At 43.9% G+C, this 20324-nt stretch overlaps 1 protein-coding gene across 1 annotated transcript in view; it reads left to right on the top strand.

Annotated features, from left to right (window-relative positions):
- OGT (O-linked N-acetylglucosamine (GlcNAc) transferase) overlaps positions 1 to 20322 on the top strand; it is a 29045-nt gene extending 8723 nt beyond the window's left edge. Inside the window, exons 4-22 of the mRNA XM_072626312.1 lie at positions 416 to 484; positions 3544 to 3660; positions 9933 to 10012; positions 11050 to 11245; positions 11555 to 11695; positions 12395 to 12495; positions 12704 to 12857; positions 12981 to 13082; positions 13177 to 13356; positions 13796 to 13954; positions 15193 to 15282; positions 16006 to 16131; positions 16449 to 16619; positions 16750 to 16866; positions 16959 to 17126; positions 17990 to 18142; positions 18932 to 19184; positions 19348 to 19471; positions 20010 to 20322. Of these exons, the coding sequence (XP_072482413.1) occupies positions 416 to 484; positions 3544 to 3660; positions 9933 to 10012; positions 11050 to 11245; positions 11555 to 11695; positions 12395 to 12495; positions 12704 to 12857; positions 12981 to 13082; positions 13177 to 13356; positions 13796 to 13954; positions 15193 to 15282; positions 16006 to 16131; positions 16449 to 16619; positions 16750 to 16866; positions 16959 to 17126; positions 17990 to 18142; positions 18932 to 19184; positions 19348 to 19471; positions 20010 to 20175 (2667 nt within the window). The 3' untranslated portion in view covers positions 20176 to 20322. The remainder of the gene's footprint in view (positions 1 to 415; positions 485 to 3543; positions 3661 to 9932; positions 10013 to 11049; positions 11246 to 11554; positions 11696 to 12394; positions 12496 to 12703; positions 12858 to 12980; positions 13083 to 13176; positions 13357 to 13795; positions 13955 to 15192; positions 15283 to 16005; positions 16132 to 16448; positions 16620 to 16749; positions 16867 to 16958; positions 17127 to 17989; positions 18143 to 18931; positions 19185 to 19347; positions 19472 to 20009) is intronic.
- Positions 20323 to 20324: the final 2 nt, after the last annotated feature.

The following is a 20324-nucleotide window of genomic DNA, read 5'->3' as shown; positions in this document are numbered from 1 at the left end:
GACACTACAGGGTAAGCAGCAGGGAACAAAACGTGTGGGAAAGTACAAGGAGTTGGGCAATCTGTTCTTGCGTTAACAGCTCAGTATCATTTGTAAGTTTCTAAACTTCTCCAGGAAGCTGAGGTTCTGCTTATTTTGTCTGGCAAGTTTTTGTGTTTTAGTGGAAATTTGATGTTTGGTGTGATTCAATACACTGCCTTGGTGACAATTACTAATTAAGTTGTATTGAATCCGAGCATTGGGTTTTTGACCGCTGATCTTTGGAAGGACAGAGAAGCTATTTACTTCAGCCATTTCTTGCTCCAACCCTAAGTGACCCAGGAGCATGAACTGTAGAAGTCCACAGTGATTGCAAGGTTTCTGAAGTTCTGCCCCAACAGAGTGCAGTTAATGATAAAGTGTCTCTGATTTCTAGGATTTGTACTGTGTTCGCAGTGACCTGGGGAACCTGCTCAAAGCCCTGGGTCGCTTGGAAGAAGCCAAGGTAGGTGTTGATTAGAATGCATTTAAACGTCAGTGTTTTGAAAACTTGTAGTCTTTGCCAAGCCTTCAAATCATCATTGAGCTATCTTCACAAACAGTCCTGAGAAACTGAGGAAAACTGACAGCATGAATCACCTGAGCCTAGAGCAAGGCCAGGCTTTGGCACTCCTGCTCTAAATCTGGGGGTAAAGCAAGGACCTGAACATTGCGGAGCCCTTCTGCTGAGCTAGCTCACCCTATGTCACTGGGCTCCAGCAGGAGCTTAGCTGGGAATAAATAACATTCCTTCAAATCTGAGACTTGCTGCAGGTGCATTGAAAATGCTGCTCTTCTAAGTCCTTTGTGGCTTGTAAGTGGAGAAGAAAGTCATCCAAATGTTACCCTGTAATACTGGCATTTAAAATTCTTATTCTTTAACCTTCCTCCCCTCATCTTCCCCCCTCCCCCCCCCTTTTTACAGTGGAAGAAAGGCTGGTAAATGATCACAAATTTAATGATTGGAGCTCCCCCCCCTTATTCCACCTCCCCACCTCTTTCCAGTCCTTCCCTTCCCCTTCCCCTTCCCCTTCCCTCCTTGATTTCCTTCTCTTTCCTTACCTTACTCCCTTTAAAAAATATCAAAGGGCAGAAGGACAGAGCTGGTTTGTTTGGGAAATGGACTGATCGAAAGAAAACTTGCTAAAGTGGAAAGGTGGCTTTTAGCAGTCTTTGTTTCCAAATAACGAGAATTTGAATACCAGGTTGGGTTTTAAAGCTTTTGGCATCATTTAAAAGAGAAATTACAAAATGAAATTGTCTTGTTACAAGCCACCTTACGCAATCGCGCTGCAGGGGTGAGGAGTGGGGAGAAAACAGAGGGCCTCTGAAACTCCCACCTGTTGCTCCAAGCCCCACGCGCATGCTGATGCGTGGAGTGTATGCGCAGCGTAGCTGTCTGTTTGATCACCTCATGGTAGGGAGAGCCAAGGCTTTTCGGCACCATCTGATGGTAAAAAGCACTGATTTTTTTTTTAAAAGTGCAGAGTTCATAAATTCATTATACCGGCCATTTGGATTAAGTGACATAGGTTTCCACCCTATGAATTCCATCTGATCGATTGAAAACGAGCTGAAAAGATGGCTTGTTGGTAATTTCTGTAGGAAATCTTCCAGGCCCTGTTCATTTTCATCCCACCAAGCGGACAGCTAACACGAATTGCACTTCACTGCAGCTTTAGAGACCGGTTTAGGCTGAGACACTGCGCCTGCCTTAGGTTGCTGACTTCTTTATTTCAGAGCTCTGGAGACACCTAGTTTGAAAAGCGTTATACTGGTTTTGGGAGAACTTAGTAAACAAGACAACTATGGAGTGAAATGCAATGTATTTCTTTTGTAATCAGTGCATTTAAAAATTCAAGCCAGCAAATTCTTAGTAGCTAGAAGCAAATTTGTTTTACAGAAATTTCAGAGCCTTTCTTCCAGCAAAGTCCCTGCTGTATGCAATAGTCCTGATTAACCCTCTCCCTTCTGCATGACTCCCATGTTACAGACTGAGACTGTCCTCATTCCCATATGTTATAGACATATCCAAAGAATTTCAATTGCTTTGTTGAACTTTTACTAATGATCTTGTTTTATTTTCTCTCTTGTTTTTGGTTTTTCACCATTGATATTGTATTTAGAAGGTTTCAGGTGGGTGAAACCTCCTATTCCATGCGTAAGGTGCCTCGCTGAAGGGAGCTCGAGGCCTGGATCTAGGGCAGACACACACCTCCTCCTCCTCTTCCAGCAAGGAACGCACCGCAAAGTCACATGATGAGAAATATGGTAACGGGTTTGTAACTGCCACAGCAAAACAATATGCCTCCATGCCTGAATCTTCTGTCTTGTGGCTTCAGAAAAAGCTTAAAAACTATTTTATTTACAAGCAAGTAATGTAAGAGAATGTTTTATACTTTAGCCACAATTCTTTCAAAGAAATAAAGTTAAAAGTAAATTAAGCTATTAAACATTAATTGGAGATAATTTACTAGTAAAAGCTTCTAACTCTCCTTGTTGTTCATTTTTTTTTCCTTTTTTCTTCTTTGTTTGGATTGCAGCGTTCTGCTCTTCTGATGACGCGCTGTGACCCTGCAGTAGCGCAAAGGCTGCGCAGCGTTACTGCGCTATGCGTGCGAATGAACCCCTGTGAACGGTTGACTAGATGAGTAATCTGATTGACTGGCTCCCTCAGTCCTGTTTTGTTGCCTGTTTTTGGACCAAATTGGGTTTTAGCCTCAGCACTTTGAGTCGAGCTGATCTCATTACCAACAAACACTCAATGCGGGCCTGTCTAGTAGATTAATGGATCTCGTTGGCCGTTTGCTGCGCCTAAGGGTGTTCTGCGGAGCGCAGCAGCAGTCGCAGCGATGGCGCAGTGCAATGCTGTTAGGAGGCGCTGGCGACGTTTGCGCTCGCATTACAGGGACCTCAACCCAGGTGCATTCCTGTCATTTGAGGTTTCAGCTTCAATCCCCACTGGGTGTGGGCCAAGTCAAAGTAGAGCTTATGGTTGGCCTGATGTAGCTGATGGGGGAAAAGACTGTCTCAGGTTTGCGTAAGCAGAGTAGAGAAGGAAAAAAGCCCCATGTTGCTTGATTTTGGTTTTGCTGAAAGAGTCATTAGTGTTGGGGAAAACGAATTTCATTTGGTGACCCCAGAAGATTTTGTGTCTGTAATAAGCAGGCCCAGGTGTTAGGATGAGAAATGATGGTGAGTGAGAAGTCCTGCTCTAGACTGAGACAACTGGCTTTCCAGGTGAGTTCCCAGCCAACGGGTTTGCTCTTGTTTGGCAGAACTGAACATGGTGGTTTGCACTTGGGTTCTGGTTGGCGCAGGCGCAGGAGCAGCCAGCTGTGGCAGCGCAATTTAGTTTTGGCGCAAGCGAGCCTATGCTGCAGGGTCACTTTTGGCCGGTCAGAGAAGGAATACTGACATCAACTTTTTTTTTCCCCTTGATCTTTTTTTTTCTTTACAAATTTTCCCCTTTCCCTGTACCTTTTCCCCTCCCATCTTTTTTCTTCTTTCATTAACCCTTCCAAGGCATGTTACTTGAAAGCAATTGAGACGCAACCAAACTTTGCAGTAGCTTGGAGTAATCTTGGCTGTGTTTTTAATGCCCAAGGGGAGATTTGGCTCGCAATTCATCATTTTGAAAAGGTAAGTCATTGAAACTGTTTGTTTGTCAAGTGTATGTGTGTGCAGAAAGCCTGACACTTTGACATGTTGCATATTTGCATCGGTATATACTGACTGCATCAATGTATAGATATGGGCTGTGTCGTGATTACATATATGTACACATATGACATGTACACGCACACACACCTATACATACAGGCATGTAAATTCATGTGTACACACACACACATAAATGTGTGTGTGTGTGTGTGTGTATGCGTGCATCTCTAGACATGTATTGCATCTCTAATGTCGTGATCCCTGGGTAGCATAAGGCAGATTCAGTCTTTGGTATCATGGCAGAGCATTTAAAGTAGCTCAGAATGGATTAATAAGCCTGCCAGTGGGTCTGATTCTTATGATGAGGAAGTAGTTATCAGTTAGTCCGGTCCGTCTGCCCCTGTGGTACACTTAATGTAATATTCAATAGTAATACTCAGTATTGAACACCTTGCCCCCTCTGAGGTGGGGAGTGTTCCTGATCTCATTTGCTCCTTCCCCTTGGCAGGGATTGTGACTCAAGGAATTGCTGTTATTTGCTTAAGCTTGTAACAACGATATCTCGGATGAATGTGGCCCATTGAGGTTTGCAGGTAGTCTCATTTCGCCCTCACAGCCTTGGAGGCAGATGCTATTACTATACCACCTCCCTTTTTTTTTTTTTTTTTTAACAGATAAGGAAAATGAGGCAGACAAGTTCAGTGACTTGCGCAAGGTCAGAGAGCTAGTAAGTATCTGAGGCCAGATTTGAACTCAAGGTCATATGGAATTGTCACTTAAATCAGTTGTCATACTCTGCTCAGAAACCCTTGGGTGCTATTACGATGAAGGCCAACTCCTTAAGTTGGCATTCAAGGCGCTCTGTCATCCGGACTCACCTGGGCTTCCACTCCAGACTTTCTCAAGGACTCCTTTACATACAGCCCAGCCTCTGGGACAGTGAAATCTGGCTCCTCATTCTCCCTTCCAGGAGAAGGATCACCAGAACCTGATGTTATTGATGCTTTGTGGCCTTGAGTCTGTGCCTCTGGTCCTTCACCTTTAACATGACATTTTGGACCGTGAACATGTTGAGTTAGAGAACATGGGTTCAAATCCTGCTTCTGATAACTTGTGTAACCCAAGCAAGTCACTGAACTTTGCTTTTTCATCTTTCAAACGAGGTGGTTCAGCTTGACGGCCCTCTGCCAGCCTTTTAAGCTCTCGCTCGGGGTCCAGGCTTAGTTCTTTTGTGTCATGAACTTAACCATTTAACAATTTCAGTATCAAAAGAAATCAGACTTCAGGTTGTGAACTTCTTTTACTGTGCAATTAAAAACGTTTTTTATTCTGAATTTAGCATCAAATAAAATGAGCATTTCCACATTCAAAAGGATTGTCCCTGAAACTCTGAGTCTCTGAAGTACAGCCTGGTTTTCCCTTTGATATATGATCCTTTCAGCAGGGAACTCTTCCTCCTCCCAACACGTTACTTGCTTTGATATTTCCTTCTTGCTTCTCTCACCTTCTAGGAATCTTTAAAATGTGCTTCGGTGATTCTGTTTTATTTGTCTTCTCTTTGGTGCTTTGGCTCTTGATAGCCGCCTTCTGTCCCCTCCAGTTGGTAAATGAAACACAACCTTGAAAGAAGTCTGCCTAGTCAAGCAGCACAGATTCCCATGCTGGTTCTGTCTCCTGCCGAAGTCCATCCATCCCCTGCGGAGGAGGTGGCCGGGGAGCCTCTTCCTCTTCATTCGTCTGCGGTCTTTCAGGGGGATGGAGCAGTTCATGCAGGTCTTCTTTGAAACTGTTCCTTTATCATTTCCTGGAGTGTAATAAGAAGGCATTACCTTCATGTATCACAAATAATAGGGACCCTCTTAGTTTCAAGCCTCTGCTGTAACAAAAGGAATGATTAGAAATTGTTTCATACACGTGGATCTTTTCCTTATTCCTTTGCTCTCTTTGTAGCCATGGGCCTAGTAGTTTTATCTCTGGAATGGAATTCTATGCTAACATAATATTGCTCTGTTCTGAATTGTTTTGTGTATTTTCTAAATGTTTGGCTGATGTACTTTTTTGGATTTTTTTTTTTAAATTTGGCATCGCTCTTGTCTATTCTCCCGCCAGCTCTTTCTTTGTAACATGTCCAGTTGAGCAGTATAGACTGCTTCTGAAAACATACAGCTCATTCTGTTCTGTACTTCTGCCAAGACATGAAGACCTTGCTTTATCAGTCTTTTAAGCCACGATTCTGCAGTCTTTGAGAGTTACTATCCTTTACTTTATGTGCTTATTCTATACATTTTTCTCTTACTACTGCTCATTTCACTCTGCATTAGTTCATATGAATCTTCCCAAGTTTCCTTAAGTGGCCTTTTAAAAAAGGCAGAGAGTAGTATAGATCAAGCGTTTGTCTGTGGAAATTCAAGTGAATATTGCTTGTGCTAGGCCAAACCAAATTTTTGAGGGGTTCTTTGTTTAGGTGATTAATCATTTGAAAGCTGGACTTAGACTTGAAGATGATCCAGGTTTTTCTTGGTTATTTCCCCATCCAGTTGCATTAAGTGGCCTCTTTAAACCTGCAGGGAGCATTTCATCCCATATGTGCTACTACTTAAAAAAAAATGTAGCTTTCATATACCAGGTTAAAAAAAAATTGGGTCATGGCCTTCTCCCTCCCTCTCTTCCTCCTCTCTTTAAAGACAAATCAAATGACTGAGTCAGACACCTGCAGATACCAGCCAGCACACTCCAGATCTACAGGGTCTTCCTAAAAGATGACATTGTGTATACAGAGCTTGAAGAGGTCATGTAGTTTAAGGCCCTCATTTTACAGGTGAGGAAACTGAGGCCTAGTGAGGTGAAGTGACTTGCCCAAAGTCCCACAGGGAGTAAGTACCAGAGTTGAGATTTGAATTCAGTCGTCTGACTTGTGCTCTTTCAACTGTACCCATTCTGCCTCCTGGAGACACTAAAATGAGTGGCCCAGATGTGTCTAGGTATAGGCATACCTACCCAGATGTGCTCCCCCCAACCTTAATTTGGCTTTTTGCCTGAGCAACTCCCTGTGGTGACTGCTTTCCCATTTCCCTTGAAATTGGGCTGCTACATGTTCTCAAAGCAAAGCAACTGAGTTAAACTATGAAGTTTGTTAGGATAATTTTTCTTTGAAAGTCACAGTTGCACAGAATATGTGTTGGAAGAGACCTCCGTGGCCAGCTAGTCTAAGCCAGGCCTGAAGAAAAGCCCCCTACCTTCCCCAATATACCTGACAAGCAGTGAGCCATCCTCCATTGAGGAGAAATCCGCGCCCTGAGACTGTGTCCTTTTCACTTTGGATAGCTCTAGTCTTCCAGACAAACTTCCTATGTCAGCTGAAATGGGCTTCTTTGTAACTTCCTGTGATCTCAGTTCTTTCTTCCTCGGACACATAATTCTAATCTCTCCTCCACTCGCCAGAATGGATTTCCACAACTATCTCATGTAGGATTTGTAAGGAGGACCACAGTAGCTCCACAAGTGTTATTTTTTTTAAAAAACTGTAACAGATTTTCCCAACTGTAAATGTAGACCTTTCTAGGATACTACAAGGAGTAATAGAGTAACTTTGGTGTAGTGGCTTTTGAAAATGGTTACATTTTTGTAGGGAGTCTTGTAGTTCCTCTGAAAGAATTAGTTAGGAATGAAATGCAGCTTTAATCTGTTACATGCCTATACTTCAAGTCAATTCGTGTTTGATGAGTAGAATTAGAGGAAAGTTAGTGGTTGGTAATGTCCTGAGAGAAGGTTTTGGAGGGACCAGTCTCAGTGGACAGTCAGTCCCAAGAGCCCTCAGAAGGCACATATCCCAAGTGTCTATACGTAGTAGCTAGGAAGTGCTTAAGAAATGGACGTTTAATTGCTACGTGACCAACTTGAATAGAATCCTCTCATGAATCCATCTCTTGGAAGATCTTTAATCATGGACAAGCCACCATGACCCTAGTTAGCCCTTTGTACTTTTTGGATGGTTCTGATTGTTAGGAAAGTTTTTCCTTATTTGCTTCTCTTACTTATTTTTCCTAATTTTTGCCTCTTGGACCAAGCAGAACAAATCTAGTCTCTTACTTGATAGCCCTAGAGCCATCCCTGCCCGCCAGGGTCTCTAAATTTTCTTCAGTCAATGCCCAGTCCTTTCTTTAGCTGATTTGAGTCTTCTCTTCACCGTTCTCATTGCTCTGTGTGTGTGTGTGTGTGTGTGCATGTACACACGTACACATATGTACACGTACACACGTGCTCAGAGAGATTCTGGAAACTTAATGCTGGAGAAATACATTAGCTTTTATACTGCTACATACACCATACTAAAGCTCAGAAATCAGTTGATCTGTGTTTCTCTCTGCTTGTTACCTGTAAAATGGCCTTTTTTTTACCTAAGTCTAATATCTGTTGCATTTAACTTCGATTTATCTCATCATTTTCGTTTCTAATTGTTTTTACATCTAACATTTTTTAGCTCCTGATTTCACATCCTCCACAAACTTGACAAGTATGCCCTTTTGATCTTGAAGTCAGTCACTTAATAAAATTCCTACCAGAATTAGAACCCATAGTAAAAGCTCAAAGACTCAGGTCCTCAGAGGCCTTCTATTTAGTACACTCCCTCTTTATGTTAGTTTTTCCTTTTTAAAAAAATTCTAAACTTAAACACCAACTAAAATGGGCACTTTCATATATACAGGAGAACTGAAGGAGGGTGGTACATGGAACTCCTGATCTCTTATGTTTGCCTGTACTTCTTAAGTATATTATGAGTTCTGCATGTTCAATTCCAGGTCACCTTGTTTGTCCACTATCCTTTCCTGGCTGTCTGTTTGGAGCGTTACAAAAACTGGCTTCAGTGACACCTTTCTCTCTCCTTTTTCTCCCTGTCGCTTGCTCCTCACTCCCAACTGGGAAAAAGATAAAGAAAACCTTTATAACAATTACATATACACAGTCAGGCAACATAAATTCCTACATTGACTGTAAATTAAAATGTGTTTCATTCTCCATTTTGAGTGCCTCACCTCTTTGTCAGGAGGTGGGTAGCATGCTTTTTGTCATCTCTTCTCTGGAAAGAGAGCCCTAGAGATGTTCAGTGACTTGGAACAGTGAATGTCACAGGGTCGGATATTATCAGGCAGGACGTGAACTTTGGTTCTCTCCCTCAAACCAGATTGAAGGTCAAGGGTAGATTTGGGAGGCATTATATTAAAGACCTTCCACTGAGGCTGATTAAACATCTGTTCCTCACTCTTGTGGTATGGTCATTGAACCATGTTTGCTCAAATGTACTGTTATTTAGCCCACGTCCCTTTGTCTTATTTGCAAGGATTGTCTGAGGGATTTATTAATTTAAGATTGAATCTCTACCTGTGGCGCTCTCCTGATATTGCCAATCTAGTAAACCAGTCAAAGGAGGAAATGTCAGGTTGAATCCTTAGATACAGCTCCTTTAATAATTTGTTTTCCAGGACTCAGGCTGGCCTATGGTTTTAGTAATCTACTCCCTTTTTTCCCTTTAAAGCATTTTTACTTTCTCTCTGATACCCGTTGTAATCCTTTTCTCCCTAAGCATCGGTCTTAACCCTTCTTTGATCGTCCATTTTCACCCAGCGTAGCTTTAAAAGCAATCTCTTTTTTTTGTCCTTAGCATCCATTCCCAAGCCGTTGCTTTGGTGCAGTTGAGCTTTTCTGATAGTTACTTCTATCTTTTGTATGTTCTTAAAGATATTCCTTTTACACTGTAACTCATTCCAGTTCTCTCCCTGTCCTTGGTCCCTTACTCTATGCCCAAAAAGTGAAGCAAAGTCTTCTGGTACTGCATCTGACAAACTACGTACTCCTCCTCACTGTAATTCATCCTCTCTTTTTTGAGAGAGGAACTCGGTTCCAAGATTAGTCACTTGGAATTAGCCCCATTAATTAGTTAATATTTATAATTGCATCCCTTATCATAAAGAGGCTAAAAGTTACTTTATTTCTCGGGACCTTGGTTTCTTCCTCATTAAATGAAAACTGTAGACCATGTGGTTTACATTTTCTTCTTGCTCTTAATATTCATTGAGAAGTAAAAAAAAAAAAAAAAAACAACGTACAATAATTTTATGAATTTGAACCCGTGATTGGAGGCGCTGCTCACTTGTACCCAGGAAATTTAACATTGGAGTTCTTGCAAAGACATTTTACCTAATTCTTGCAACATGAGACTATATACATCATCTGAGTCTATCTCTTATTTTTAGGCTGTGACACTTGACCCCAATTTTCTTGATGCGTACATCAACTTGGGAAATGTCCTAAAGGAGGCACGTATATTTGACAGGTGAGGGAATGTTTGTCAGAAACAATGATTGTGGGGATGTTCTTATTTTCTTTGGGCACATTGGCTACCATTTCACAAACCTTTTTAGTTCATGTGTAGTTTTTTTTCCTCCTTTTTCCAGGGGAATTTGATAGTTATTTCATAGTGTTGGTCACTCCCTTGTTAGCCCTTATGTAGCGCTAATCCTTTTCTGTAAAAAAGGTTACATCGTGTAGGAGCCTGGAGTTGGCAGGACAGTAATAATCCCAAGCCTAGCCTTCACTCTTGAAGCTCGTAGTATAGACATCGACTGGACCAGGAGGCCTGAGACCCGAGGGCACAACATGGAAGAGAGAGAAAAGCAGGGAAGTGAAAAAGAAAGAAGGGAAATTCCATTTGGAGGCCATTCTGACACCATGAATACCTTAAATCTCAGGGCTAAGGAGTCCAAGAGTGGCCTGCCCTGGTGTCTTTTGGGTAGCACTAGAGGTCTTCCCTTTTTTAAATGCCGTCTTTTTAAGGAGCCATTCTTCACTGTTCGTTTTGGAGTAGTGTGGAGAAGTGCATTCCCTTGTCTAAAGAGTTATCTGGTTTTAAAGAAATTTCTTCACTTGGGAGGCATTTTATACTTTGAGATAGTATTGATTAGGACTTGATCTTGAAAATTTGTTGCCAGGGGTTGTTTGAAATGAAGTGAACTCCCCTTGTTTCCCCTGCCCCCAATCACTGTGCCTTGCAGTTCAATGCAGAGGACTTAGGTGGGATTTGTGTTACTGCAACGTAGGACTGTGAGCCCCTTGGGGAGAGCGTCTGCACAGATGTGCTCCCCCTGGTAACCCCTGCCTGTCAGTAAGGAAAGACCACATCTCCCATATGGAGTGTGGAATATTTTGTGTTAGGAGAGTGTGCATGGAAAGTACATTCCTTCTGAGGTCAGAATCTTACTTCCCAGTATGTAGTGTGTGTTATCTGAAACGAGCTTTGCTGCTTTAGAATGAAGTTAAACATGTTTTTTCGTGGACTGGATGGATGTTGTAGGTGTGCTTTTGTGTTTACAGAGCTGTAGCAGCCTACCTTCGAGCCCTGAGCCTGAGCCCGAATCATGCAGTGGTGCACGGCAACTTGGCGTGTGTATACTATGAACAAGGCCTCATAGACCTTGCAATAGACACCTACAGGCGTGCTATTGAGCTACAACCGCATTTTCCAGATGCTTACTGCAACCTAGCCAATGCTTTGAAAGAGAAGGGCAGTGTAAGTGAGCTGCTAGGCTCGAAGAAAGCAGCATGCTTTTATTAGTAGGGACTCGGAGGTAAATTTGTATTTTGGTAGACAGACATCCTCTTGGGGGGGACTAGGGAATGCCCTACCCTTATTATATACCCATTTCCTATTTCCTTTTTTTCCTGGGAAGGGCGAAGGGACAAGTAGAATGATGGTGATGGTGGTGGAAGGGCATTGGAAAAGAAACTGCTTCCGCAGCCATTTGGCTTAGAAGTAGATAAGGACAGCTGCAGCTCGAAGATTTGTTGGCTTCTGAATAATCTTGCTTTCATTTTCTAGGTTGCTGAGGCTGAGGATTGTTATAATACAGCTCTCCGTCTTTGTCCCACCCATGCAGACTCTCTAAATAACTTGGCCAACATTAAACGAGAACAGGGGAACATTGAAGAAGCAGTGCGCCTCTATCGCAAAGCACTTGAAGTATGTTGATGGTGGTGGCTTCTCGCATGTGTGATAGTGGAGCTCAGCAGCTGGAGTGTAGTTTAGGAATAGGAAGTAGCAAACGCTGATAGGTAGAGCACTTAACAATGATTATCATCCCAGTTCCTCCTCATAACAACCCTAGGAGCTAGGTGTTGTAAATGTTCTTGTTTTTAGGATGAGGGTTAGGAACGTATTTCAGGTCAGGGCTGCCTTCGACTCTGTCATTTTGCAGATGAAGAACCTGATGGGAACTTGCCCGGTCCTACAGCTGGTAAGGGTTGGAGGTCACATTTAAATTCTGTTCTTCCTGGACTCCAGGTCCAAGGTTTGTTCACTGTGGCGCCCCCTAGCGGCCACTCCTGTGAAAGCAGATGGTTTTGAGAAGGGATTTCATTTTTGAGTATCTCCTGGTGCTGGGTCCTGTGTGGGAGAAGAACAAAGATACGATATTGAAGAGGCCCATTTTGGTAGAGGGATAAGATGAACTGACAGCATTGAGTAAGAATGAAAGCAATTCCCGAGATGGTGTCCTATGAGTCGTTAGTGACCCAGAAGGAATCAAAGAGGGGGGTGACCCCCTTGGAGAACGTGGGCCCCGGAATGGGGGTCCTCTGTGTTGGAGGAATGGGTGGGGAAAGATGGCAGTGGTTAGAGACGCCAAAGCCATTCTCAGACATTTGTGATGACTTTTTCTAGGTGTTCCCAGAATTCGCTGCTGCCCATTCAAATTTAGCAAGTGTGTTACAACAGCAGGGAAAACTGCAGGAAGCCCTGATGCATTATAAGGAGGCGATTAGGTAAGGACTTAGAGCTTAGAGTTCTGCTGAGAAGCCAAGGGCACAGAAAACGCTTCCTGCAGATGCAGGCTGACCAAGTGTGTTGTGGGTTTGGGACAGTATGGAATGCTCCGCTGGCAGGAGGCCAGAGGAAACGGATGTTTTAAGAGAGGAAGGTTTGTTCAGCTCTTTAAAAAGAAAAAAGGACGACTTTGATTCTCTTACTCAGGATCAGTCCTACCTTTGCTGATGCTTATTCCAATATGGGAAATACTTTGAAGGAGATGCAGGATGTTCAGGGGGCCTTGCAGTGTTACACCCGGGCCATCCAGATTAACCCAGCTTTTGCTGATGCACATAGCAACCTGGCCTCCATTCACAAGGTAATGCTGCAGATAGCTGCTCTCTCCCTTTCTCTTTCTCTTCCTCTTTGTCTCTGTCTCTTTTTCTCTTTCTTCCTTCCTTCATTTTTTGGAGTTTTCATACTTTTTTGTTTCCATTCATAGGATTCCGGTAACATTCCAGAAGCGATTGCTTCTTACCGGACTGCTCTGAAATTAAAGCCTGACTTTCCTGATGCTTACTGTAACTTGGCCCATTGCCTGCAGGTAAGGCCGAGTTTAAACATGCCAAGAAGACACATCAAAAGTTCTATTCTGTGTGTAAGGTTATTGAGTTAACTTTTTTAAAAAACCTCTTTAGATTGTCTGTGACTGGACTGACTATGATGAACGGATGAAGAAATTAGTTAGTATTGTAGCTGACCAGCTGGAGAAGAATAGGTTACCTTCTGTGCATCCTCACCACAGCATGCTGTACCCTCTTTCTCATGGCTTTAGGAAGGCAATTGCTGAGAGACATGGAAACCTCTGCTTGGACAAGGTGGGGCCTTTTGAGTGGGAGTTGGCTTGTTCTGTTCATTGCATCACTTCTTTTATGGTGGTGGGCCGCTTCGGGGACATCCGTAGTGCTTGCTAGGTGCTGAAATGCTTTGCTTGAAGAGTTTGTTTAAGGGATTGGTGCAGAGAGGGAAAAAGCCCTGTTTGCTCACACTTGTGCTTCTCCATGGGAGGGTGGATATCCTTTCATAGTGGTTTCAGACCCGCTGGAGTTGTTCCATTGCTTCCAGGGACAGATTAGAGCACGAGACACCTTGCACAGATTTAGGGGTTCAGGATTGCACTGAACTGGTTTTATAAATAAAATAGTATTTTGAAAAAAAAATTTCCCAGCAGGTAAGACTTGGTGTTGAATTTTTACTTTTATATATGAAGTAAGGAATCTTTAGACTTGACTATTGTGTATTGTTCTCCTTTGTTAGATTAATGTTCTTCACAAGCCGCCATATGAACATCCAAAAGACTTGAAAGTCAGTGAAGGTCGACTTCGTGTAGGATATGTGAGTTCTGACTTTGGAAACCATCCAACTTCCCATCTCATGCAGTCTATTCCAGGGATGCATAACTCGGATAAATTTGAGGTGAGCATTGTACCCATCCGTTAGGTGTCAGGCATGGAGTGCCAGCCACAGAAGGGAGTTTTGTTAAGGATCTAAACCAGGATCCACTGATAGAAGTGAGGTCAGTAACCTGGCTTTGAATGACTCTGTGTGACTTGAAACAAGCCATTTGAACTCCATTCTCAGCTGCTTCCTTTTCAGTGAGAGACTTAGTCATTTAAAAACACAGACCTTGGGACACTTGGGCTAACTCTTGGACAGCATCGTAGATGCCAGGAGCGGAAACGTGCCTCGGCTGAGGAAAGATTTTCAGTTTGTTGAAGATAACTGAGTAATTTGTGTCTCTTTTCTATCCCTTGCTTGCTTCCTCATTCCTTAGCTCCCGGTACTTGTGGGGAGACGAGGAGAGAGTGGTGACTGGCAGAAATGCAGAAATGTTTTGGTTTCTAAAGTCTTGCTCAGGGCAGCAGGGTTCTCTTTGATTGTCATTTGACGATAATGTCTGGATTACTGTGTTACTCATATAATTGAATTGGGAAACACCACATGGAAGTGAACAGTTACTGGGATAAATGTGTTGAATCTAAGGTGAGATTTGTTTGGGGTCAAGTGTCACGTAGCAGCCCTGTGAGCCAGAGTGGAAGAGGGAAAGTGGAGGACTGGTGGCCAGACAGCAGGTTTTCCAAAAGATCTGGCGATGTTAGTGGAATGTAAGCATTTAAACACATAGTAATGTGCTAGGTACTGCAGTAAGCACTGGGGGTACAGAAGGAAACAAAAGATAGCCCTTGTCCTCAAGGGGCTTATTATCTAATGGGGGACGAAACATGCAAACACAAATATGAAGCAAGCTATAGACTGGAGAAACAGGAAGTAACCAACAGAGAGAAGGCACGAGAATGAACAGGGATGGGGAAAGGAGGATTGGAGTTGGGAAGTAAAGGGGCCAGGGAGGTCAATCGTCAAGAGCAGAGAGGGTGTTCCAGGCTGGAGGGAGGTGATGAGATATAACGTGGCCTCAGAAATTTACTAAGTGACCCTGGGCAAGTCATTTAACCATTTGCCTATTTCCTCATCTAAAATGAGCTAGAGGAGGATATGGTAAACCACTCCAGTATCTCTGCTAAGAAAACTCCAAATGGGGTCACAGAGAGTTGGACAGGACTGAAACGATGGAATGGAATGTGTTTGAGCAGTATGAATCTCAAGTTGTGCCTGCTTTTTTAGGGAGCTGCTAACATACTGTGCTTCATTTCTAGGTGTTCTGTTACGCCCTTAGCCCAGATGATGGCACAAACTTTCGCGTGAAGGTGATGGCGGAAGCAAATCATTTCATCGACCTTTCTCAGGTGAGCCTCTCCAGGAGTCTCAGACAAGGTTTCAGTGGGAGTAGGTAGGTAGTTTGCATGTCTGTGGATGGGGCGCGATACCAATAAAAAAGGAAGAATTACCTTTTGATCTGTGAGTTTCTTGCTCACCTGAATTCTCAATAACCTGTAGGGAAAGATTGGTTTTATTTGCACTTGAGCAGCTTTTTAGTCATGTCTAGAGAAGAAAAAAAGCCATTGCCAGTGGCATAGAATGATGCCTTGGGGGAGTCCTGAGGAAACACCTCAGGGCCCACAGCCGCTGTGATCTGGATCCCTCTCCTGGCCACCCTCATACCCTGCCCTGTTTTCAGCTTTTCTCTTGCTACCAACCTTGGAGAGTGGTTGGGACAAGTGAAGGACTGAATTGCTGAGCATGAAGGTTTCTTTTTCCTCTTTGCTGGAATCTGTTATTCACCCACGTGTATTTCCTTGTTAGTTGAGAAGCAGGGATTGCGGAAGCTTGGAGGGTTGACCTGTCTGGCATCTAGGGGCCCTTCCTGTTCCCGACCTGGGGTGCTGTGAAGTCTTAGCAGAAGGGCCTGCTACTCAGGTTCATGAGAAATTTTGCCAATAATTTCTTGGCTAGTGGTTACATGGTTAAGAAACCTTCATGAGAAACTTGGAATTCTTTGCATTTTACACTTTAAATGTAAAACAGTGTTCTCTGCTTGATATGCTCAGCAGACCTTTATCACTCCGTAGATTCCATGTAATGGGAAAGCAGCAGATAGAATTCATCAGGATGGGATCCACATTCTTGTGAATATGAACGGCTACACCAAGGGTGCGAGAAACGAGCTCTTTGCTCTGAGGCCAGCTCCCATTCAGGTAGTGTTCAGTGCTGACCATTGTCCAGAAAATGTTCTGATTCGCTGAAGACCGTGTCAGAACACTAGCTCTGTGGCGCAGAGATGATTTTGGCTAAAAAGCCCAGATCTTGGTGTGCAGGGACCAAGGACTTAGTTAAAAACCAAACTCTACTCTGGCCTTTGTGTTCTCCATGGAAGTGGGCAGGGAGGGAGCAATGTTTTTAGTCTGTCTTCTTGCTAAAGAAGTGAATTCTTGGTTTAGTGTGTTTATATTACTGGGACCTTTGCAGAATCTTGTTTTTAAGGCATCTTGTTTTGCTTTGGATCCTTTTGTAGGCAATGTGGCTGGGATACCCTGGGACGAGCGGTGCACTTTTCATGGATTATATTATCACAGATCAGGAAACTTCTCCGGCTGAGGTGGCTGAGCAGTACTCAGAGAAATTGGCTTATATGCCCAACACTTTCTTTATTGGTGATCATGCCAACATGTTTCCTCACCTGAAGGTTTGTAGAGAATGCAGGGGTTTGGGAAATGCCAAGCAACTCTAGTCTTCTATTTCAGTTTGGGTAAAAGTGAAAGAAATGCTCTTGTGCATTTACTTTAATGGCACCTCCTTTTTTCCCTCCCCACCAGAAAAAAGCAGTCATCGATTTCAAATCCAATGGACACATTTATGACAACCGGATTGTCCTGAATGGCATTGACCTCAAGGCATTTCTTGATAGTCTACCTGATGTCAAAATTGTTAAGGTGAGAGAGTCGACGTGCAGTTGACTGCATTTGGCGTTAGCTCTGGGACCCTTAAGGAACTCACTCCTCATTGGCATTGTCATTATTGTTAGATGAAGTGCCCTGATGGAGGGGACAACTCGGACAACAACGCCGCTCTCAGTATGCCAGTTATTCCCATGAATACGATTGCGGAGGCTGTGATTGAAATGATTAACAGAGGACAAATTCAGATAACAATCAACGGATTCAATATTAGCAACGGACTGGCGACCACTCAGGTGAGGCCTGGCAGCTGCTGCCTTCCACTTGGGGCACACGCGTGGGAGTGTCTGCAGTGTAACGTAACGGTGGAGAATGGGTGAGACACACTGGACAACTCAGTTAGGGGAGTTAGTGTGTGAGCAGTGGCCAGGTGGGGGGGGGGCAGGGGAAGGGAAGACCCTAGCCTCGGGTTCCCCTTCTTCATGGTGCCACTTACCCCTAGCTCTTGGGAGCATTCCAGTCATTGGCTTCCTCTCCCTCCTTCCCAGTGTGCACTGCTCACTTGGGCCTTTTTGGCTGCCCATTCTCTTCTGTTCATTGAAATGTTCATTCTTTCCCAGGTGGCCTGGGGCGGGCCTCTGGCATTCATTTCTCTTCTGGTCTCCTTGCACCTTCTGTGCTGTTTATCTCTGGACAGTGTCAGAGATTTCTCCTTTGAGACAAAAAACCCCAAATGAACCAAATCAACAAAGGACGCAAGAGCGTTAGCAACTTTGATCCTGGCAGAATTTTGCCTCTTACTCCATGGAACTTTTGTTGTTCTTTCCCCACAGCTGGGTCAAGAAGGAATATGATGCCTGTTCAGTCTGAACTAGTTCCACTCAGTGACTCCTTACTGTGATATCAGTGGAGTTGACTGTTTACCTCTTGATTAGATTGGGGGTGGTTAGGGCCTGGGCTTGGAGCTTCCTTGGTATAGGGGACTCTATATGGAAGAACTGGTGGGGGGGGGGGGAGTTGGGGGGGTTTAGCTCTCTGCTCTCCAAGTCTTTCTGAGTGATGACCAGGTCACAGCCTTTGAATCTTGTACTGTTTTTTGAAAGTTTCATCGCTTTGTGAAATGGTAGCTTTGGTGGATAAGACTTTGCTTTTGTTGTAGATAAATAACAAGGCTGCGACAGGAGAGGAGGTTCCAAGGACCATTATTGTTACTACTCGCTCTCAGTATGGGTTACCAGAGGATGCCATTGTGTACTGTAACTTTAACCAACTGTACAAAATTGACCCCTCCACCTTGCAGATGTGGGCAAATGTGAGTATGTTCAGTTGCTTTGTTGGGTTAACTTGGTCAGATCATAGGATTGGCATTCCCTGCTGTGGGCAACTGTGCTTCATCCCAGGATTAACAGTGCAGTTAATACCATTTTTTTTGCTTTTCCCAGACAATCTAGACTCTTGAATGATTTTTCGGATTATTGTGGTTACGTGTTTAGGGTATGGAGTGGGAGGCAGATTGCAAAGCGTAGAATCTGATTAAAATTCGGCCTTTGCTGCTTAGGTTGGTTCGCTCCTCAGCTTTCCCAGTGCAGAATTTGAAGTTGGATTTGGGAAATCTGTGCTTGTTTGAGGAAAGCTGCTCTCTTAGCACTGCCAACCTGCAGCCTGCCTTGATGTTGTCCTCTGACAAAAATTCTCCACGTGCTTATGGAACAGTTAAGAAAAGTGAGGCTAGACTTCTGTTTCATTAGATAGGAGGAGGAAAGACTGAGCTGACAGTAAGGTGCTGTTTAGATGGGAACAGGCTCTCAGAATTTGCTTTAGGAGCTGCTTTGGAGGCGGGGGGGGGTGGGGCAAGAGAAGAAGGGAGCCCAATGGAAGGGCCTTCTCTAGGCCTAGAAGGAATTGGCACATTTTGTTTATTGATGTGGAATTCTTTTCACCGAAATGGACAGGAGCCTGATTGGCCACTGTTTGAAATGGAAAATTGGTTGCCTTTTCTTTGCCCAACAGCTTTTCTCTATCCCTTGTTAGGAGCAAGTAAAGCTAGCCGACAACAGTGCTTCTTGAGGACAAAGGTGACTTTCATTCTTCTGGTTTACAGATTCTGAAGCGGGTTCCCAATAGTGTGCTGTGGCTATTGCGTTTCCCAGCTGTAGGAGAGCCCAATATTCAGCAGTATGCACAGAACATGGGCCTTCCCCAGAATCGGATCATCTTTTCTCCAGTTGCTCCCAAGGAGGAGCATGTGAGGCGAGGTCAGCTAGCGGACGTCTGCCTCGATACACCACTCTGTAACGGGCATACTACAGGCATGGATGTGCTGTGGGCAGGGACCCCCATGGTGACTATGCCAGGTAAGTCTCTTGGTTTGGTGGATGTTTCTGACAGGGCAGAGCTCGGAACATATTTTATCAAGATGGCCTGCTGTCTCTTTATTGGGGATGGTGCATCTCCCAAGTCCTACTCCAGTAGGACGTTCTCTCCAGGAAGTATAAAGTGTTGCCCTTCCTGTTACAGGAGAGACTCTTGCCTCGCGGGTTGCTGCCTCCCAGCTCACTTGCCTTGGTTGCCTTGAGCTTATTGCAAAAAATAGGCAGGAGTATGAAGATATTGCTGTGAAACTGGGCACTGACCTCGAATAGTAAGTAACTGTTTTCATGGCTCAGCTAACATTTGTAAAGTGAAGGGAACAAAGAGTGGAGAGATTCTTGCCAAGGTTTGGCATTACTCAACCATTTCACAGGTCTCTGAAAAAAATGTAAGGGACAGAAGTTTTGTTTTGAGTACTCCCTGTCCTGCTGCCATCCTACAAATTCTCATTTTCCCCCTGCAGGCATTTAAAAGAGAGTAGTTGGGTGAAATAGAGAAAGAACCTGGTTTCTTGGCTGTATGGTTTTTGGGGGGAAGGAGCAAAGGAAATCTTGTTTGGAGTGGTTGGGGGGTGAGCAGGATTTTAAGCTTTGGTCCTGACTCTTCAGCAGTGAGGCTATGGGAGGCAGACTGGAGAAGAGAGAACTGTGAAACAAGAAGAAAACAGAAGCTCATTATTGGATTTCAGAAGTCTCCCCTAGTTACCATGGCCAACTGTGGTCTTTCTGTGTTTTGATTTGGTTATCTTTCTCTTTTTCCATCTTTCTCTTTTTCTCTCCTCTATCTACTTCTTGCTATTTTTCACCTAGCCTGAAGAAAATCCGTGGCAAAGTCTGGAGGCAGAGAATATCCAGCCCTCTTTTCAACACCAAACAGTACACAATGGAACTAGAACGCCTTTACCTTCAAATGTGGGATCACTATGCAGCTGGAAACAAACCGGACCACATGATTAAGCCGATTGAGGCCCAATGAGTCGGCATGAAAGATTCTGTACACATAGGAGAATTATCCCAAGACGTGAGCCTCTCGAGCTTCTGTGGTGAAGGGAAAGGAACGAGAGCCCCCTGCACTTCTCCATATCTGCTCAATACCATGTGCCCATACACAGCCAGACCTACTAC

Source organism: Notamacropus eugenii, chromosome X (genome assembly GCF_028372415.1).
Source record: "Notamacropus eugenii isolate mMacEug1 chromosome X, mMacEug1.pri_v2, whole genome shotgun sequence".
Taxonomy (NCBI): domain Eukaryota; kingdom Metazoa; phylum Chordata; class Mammalia; order Diprotodontia; family Macropodidae; genus Notamacropus; species Notamacropus eugenii.
The sequence above is the reverse complement of the archived record's forward strand: the minus strand, read 5'-3'. Positions and strand labels throughout refer to the sequence as shown.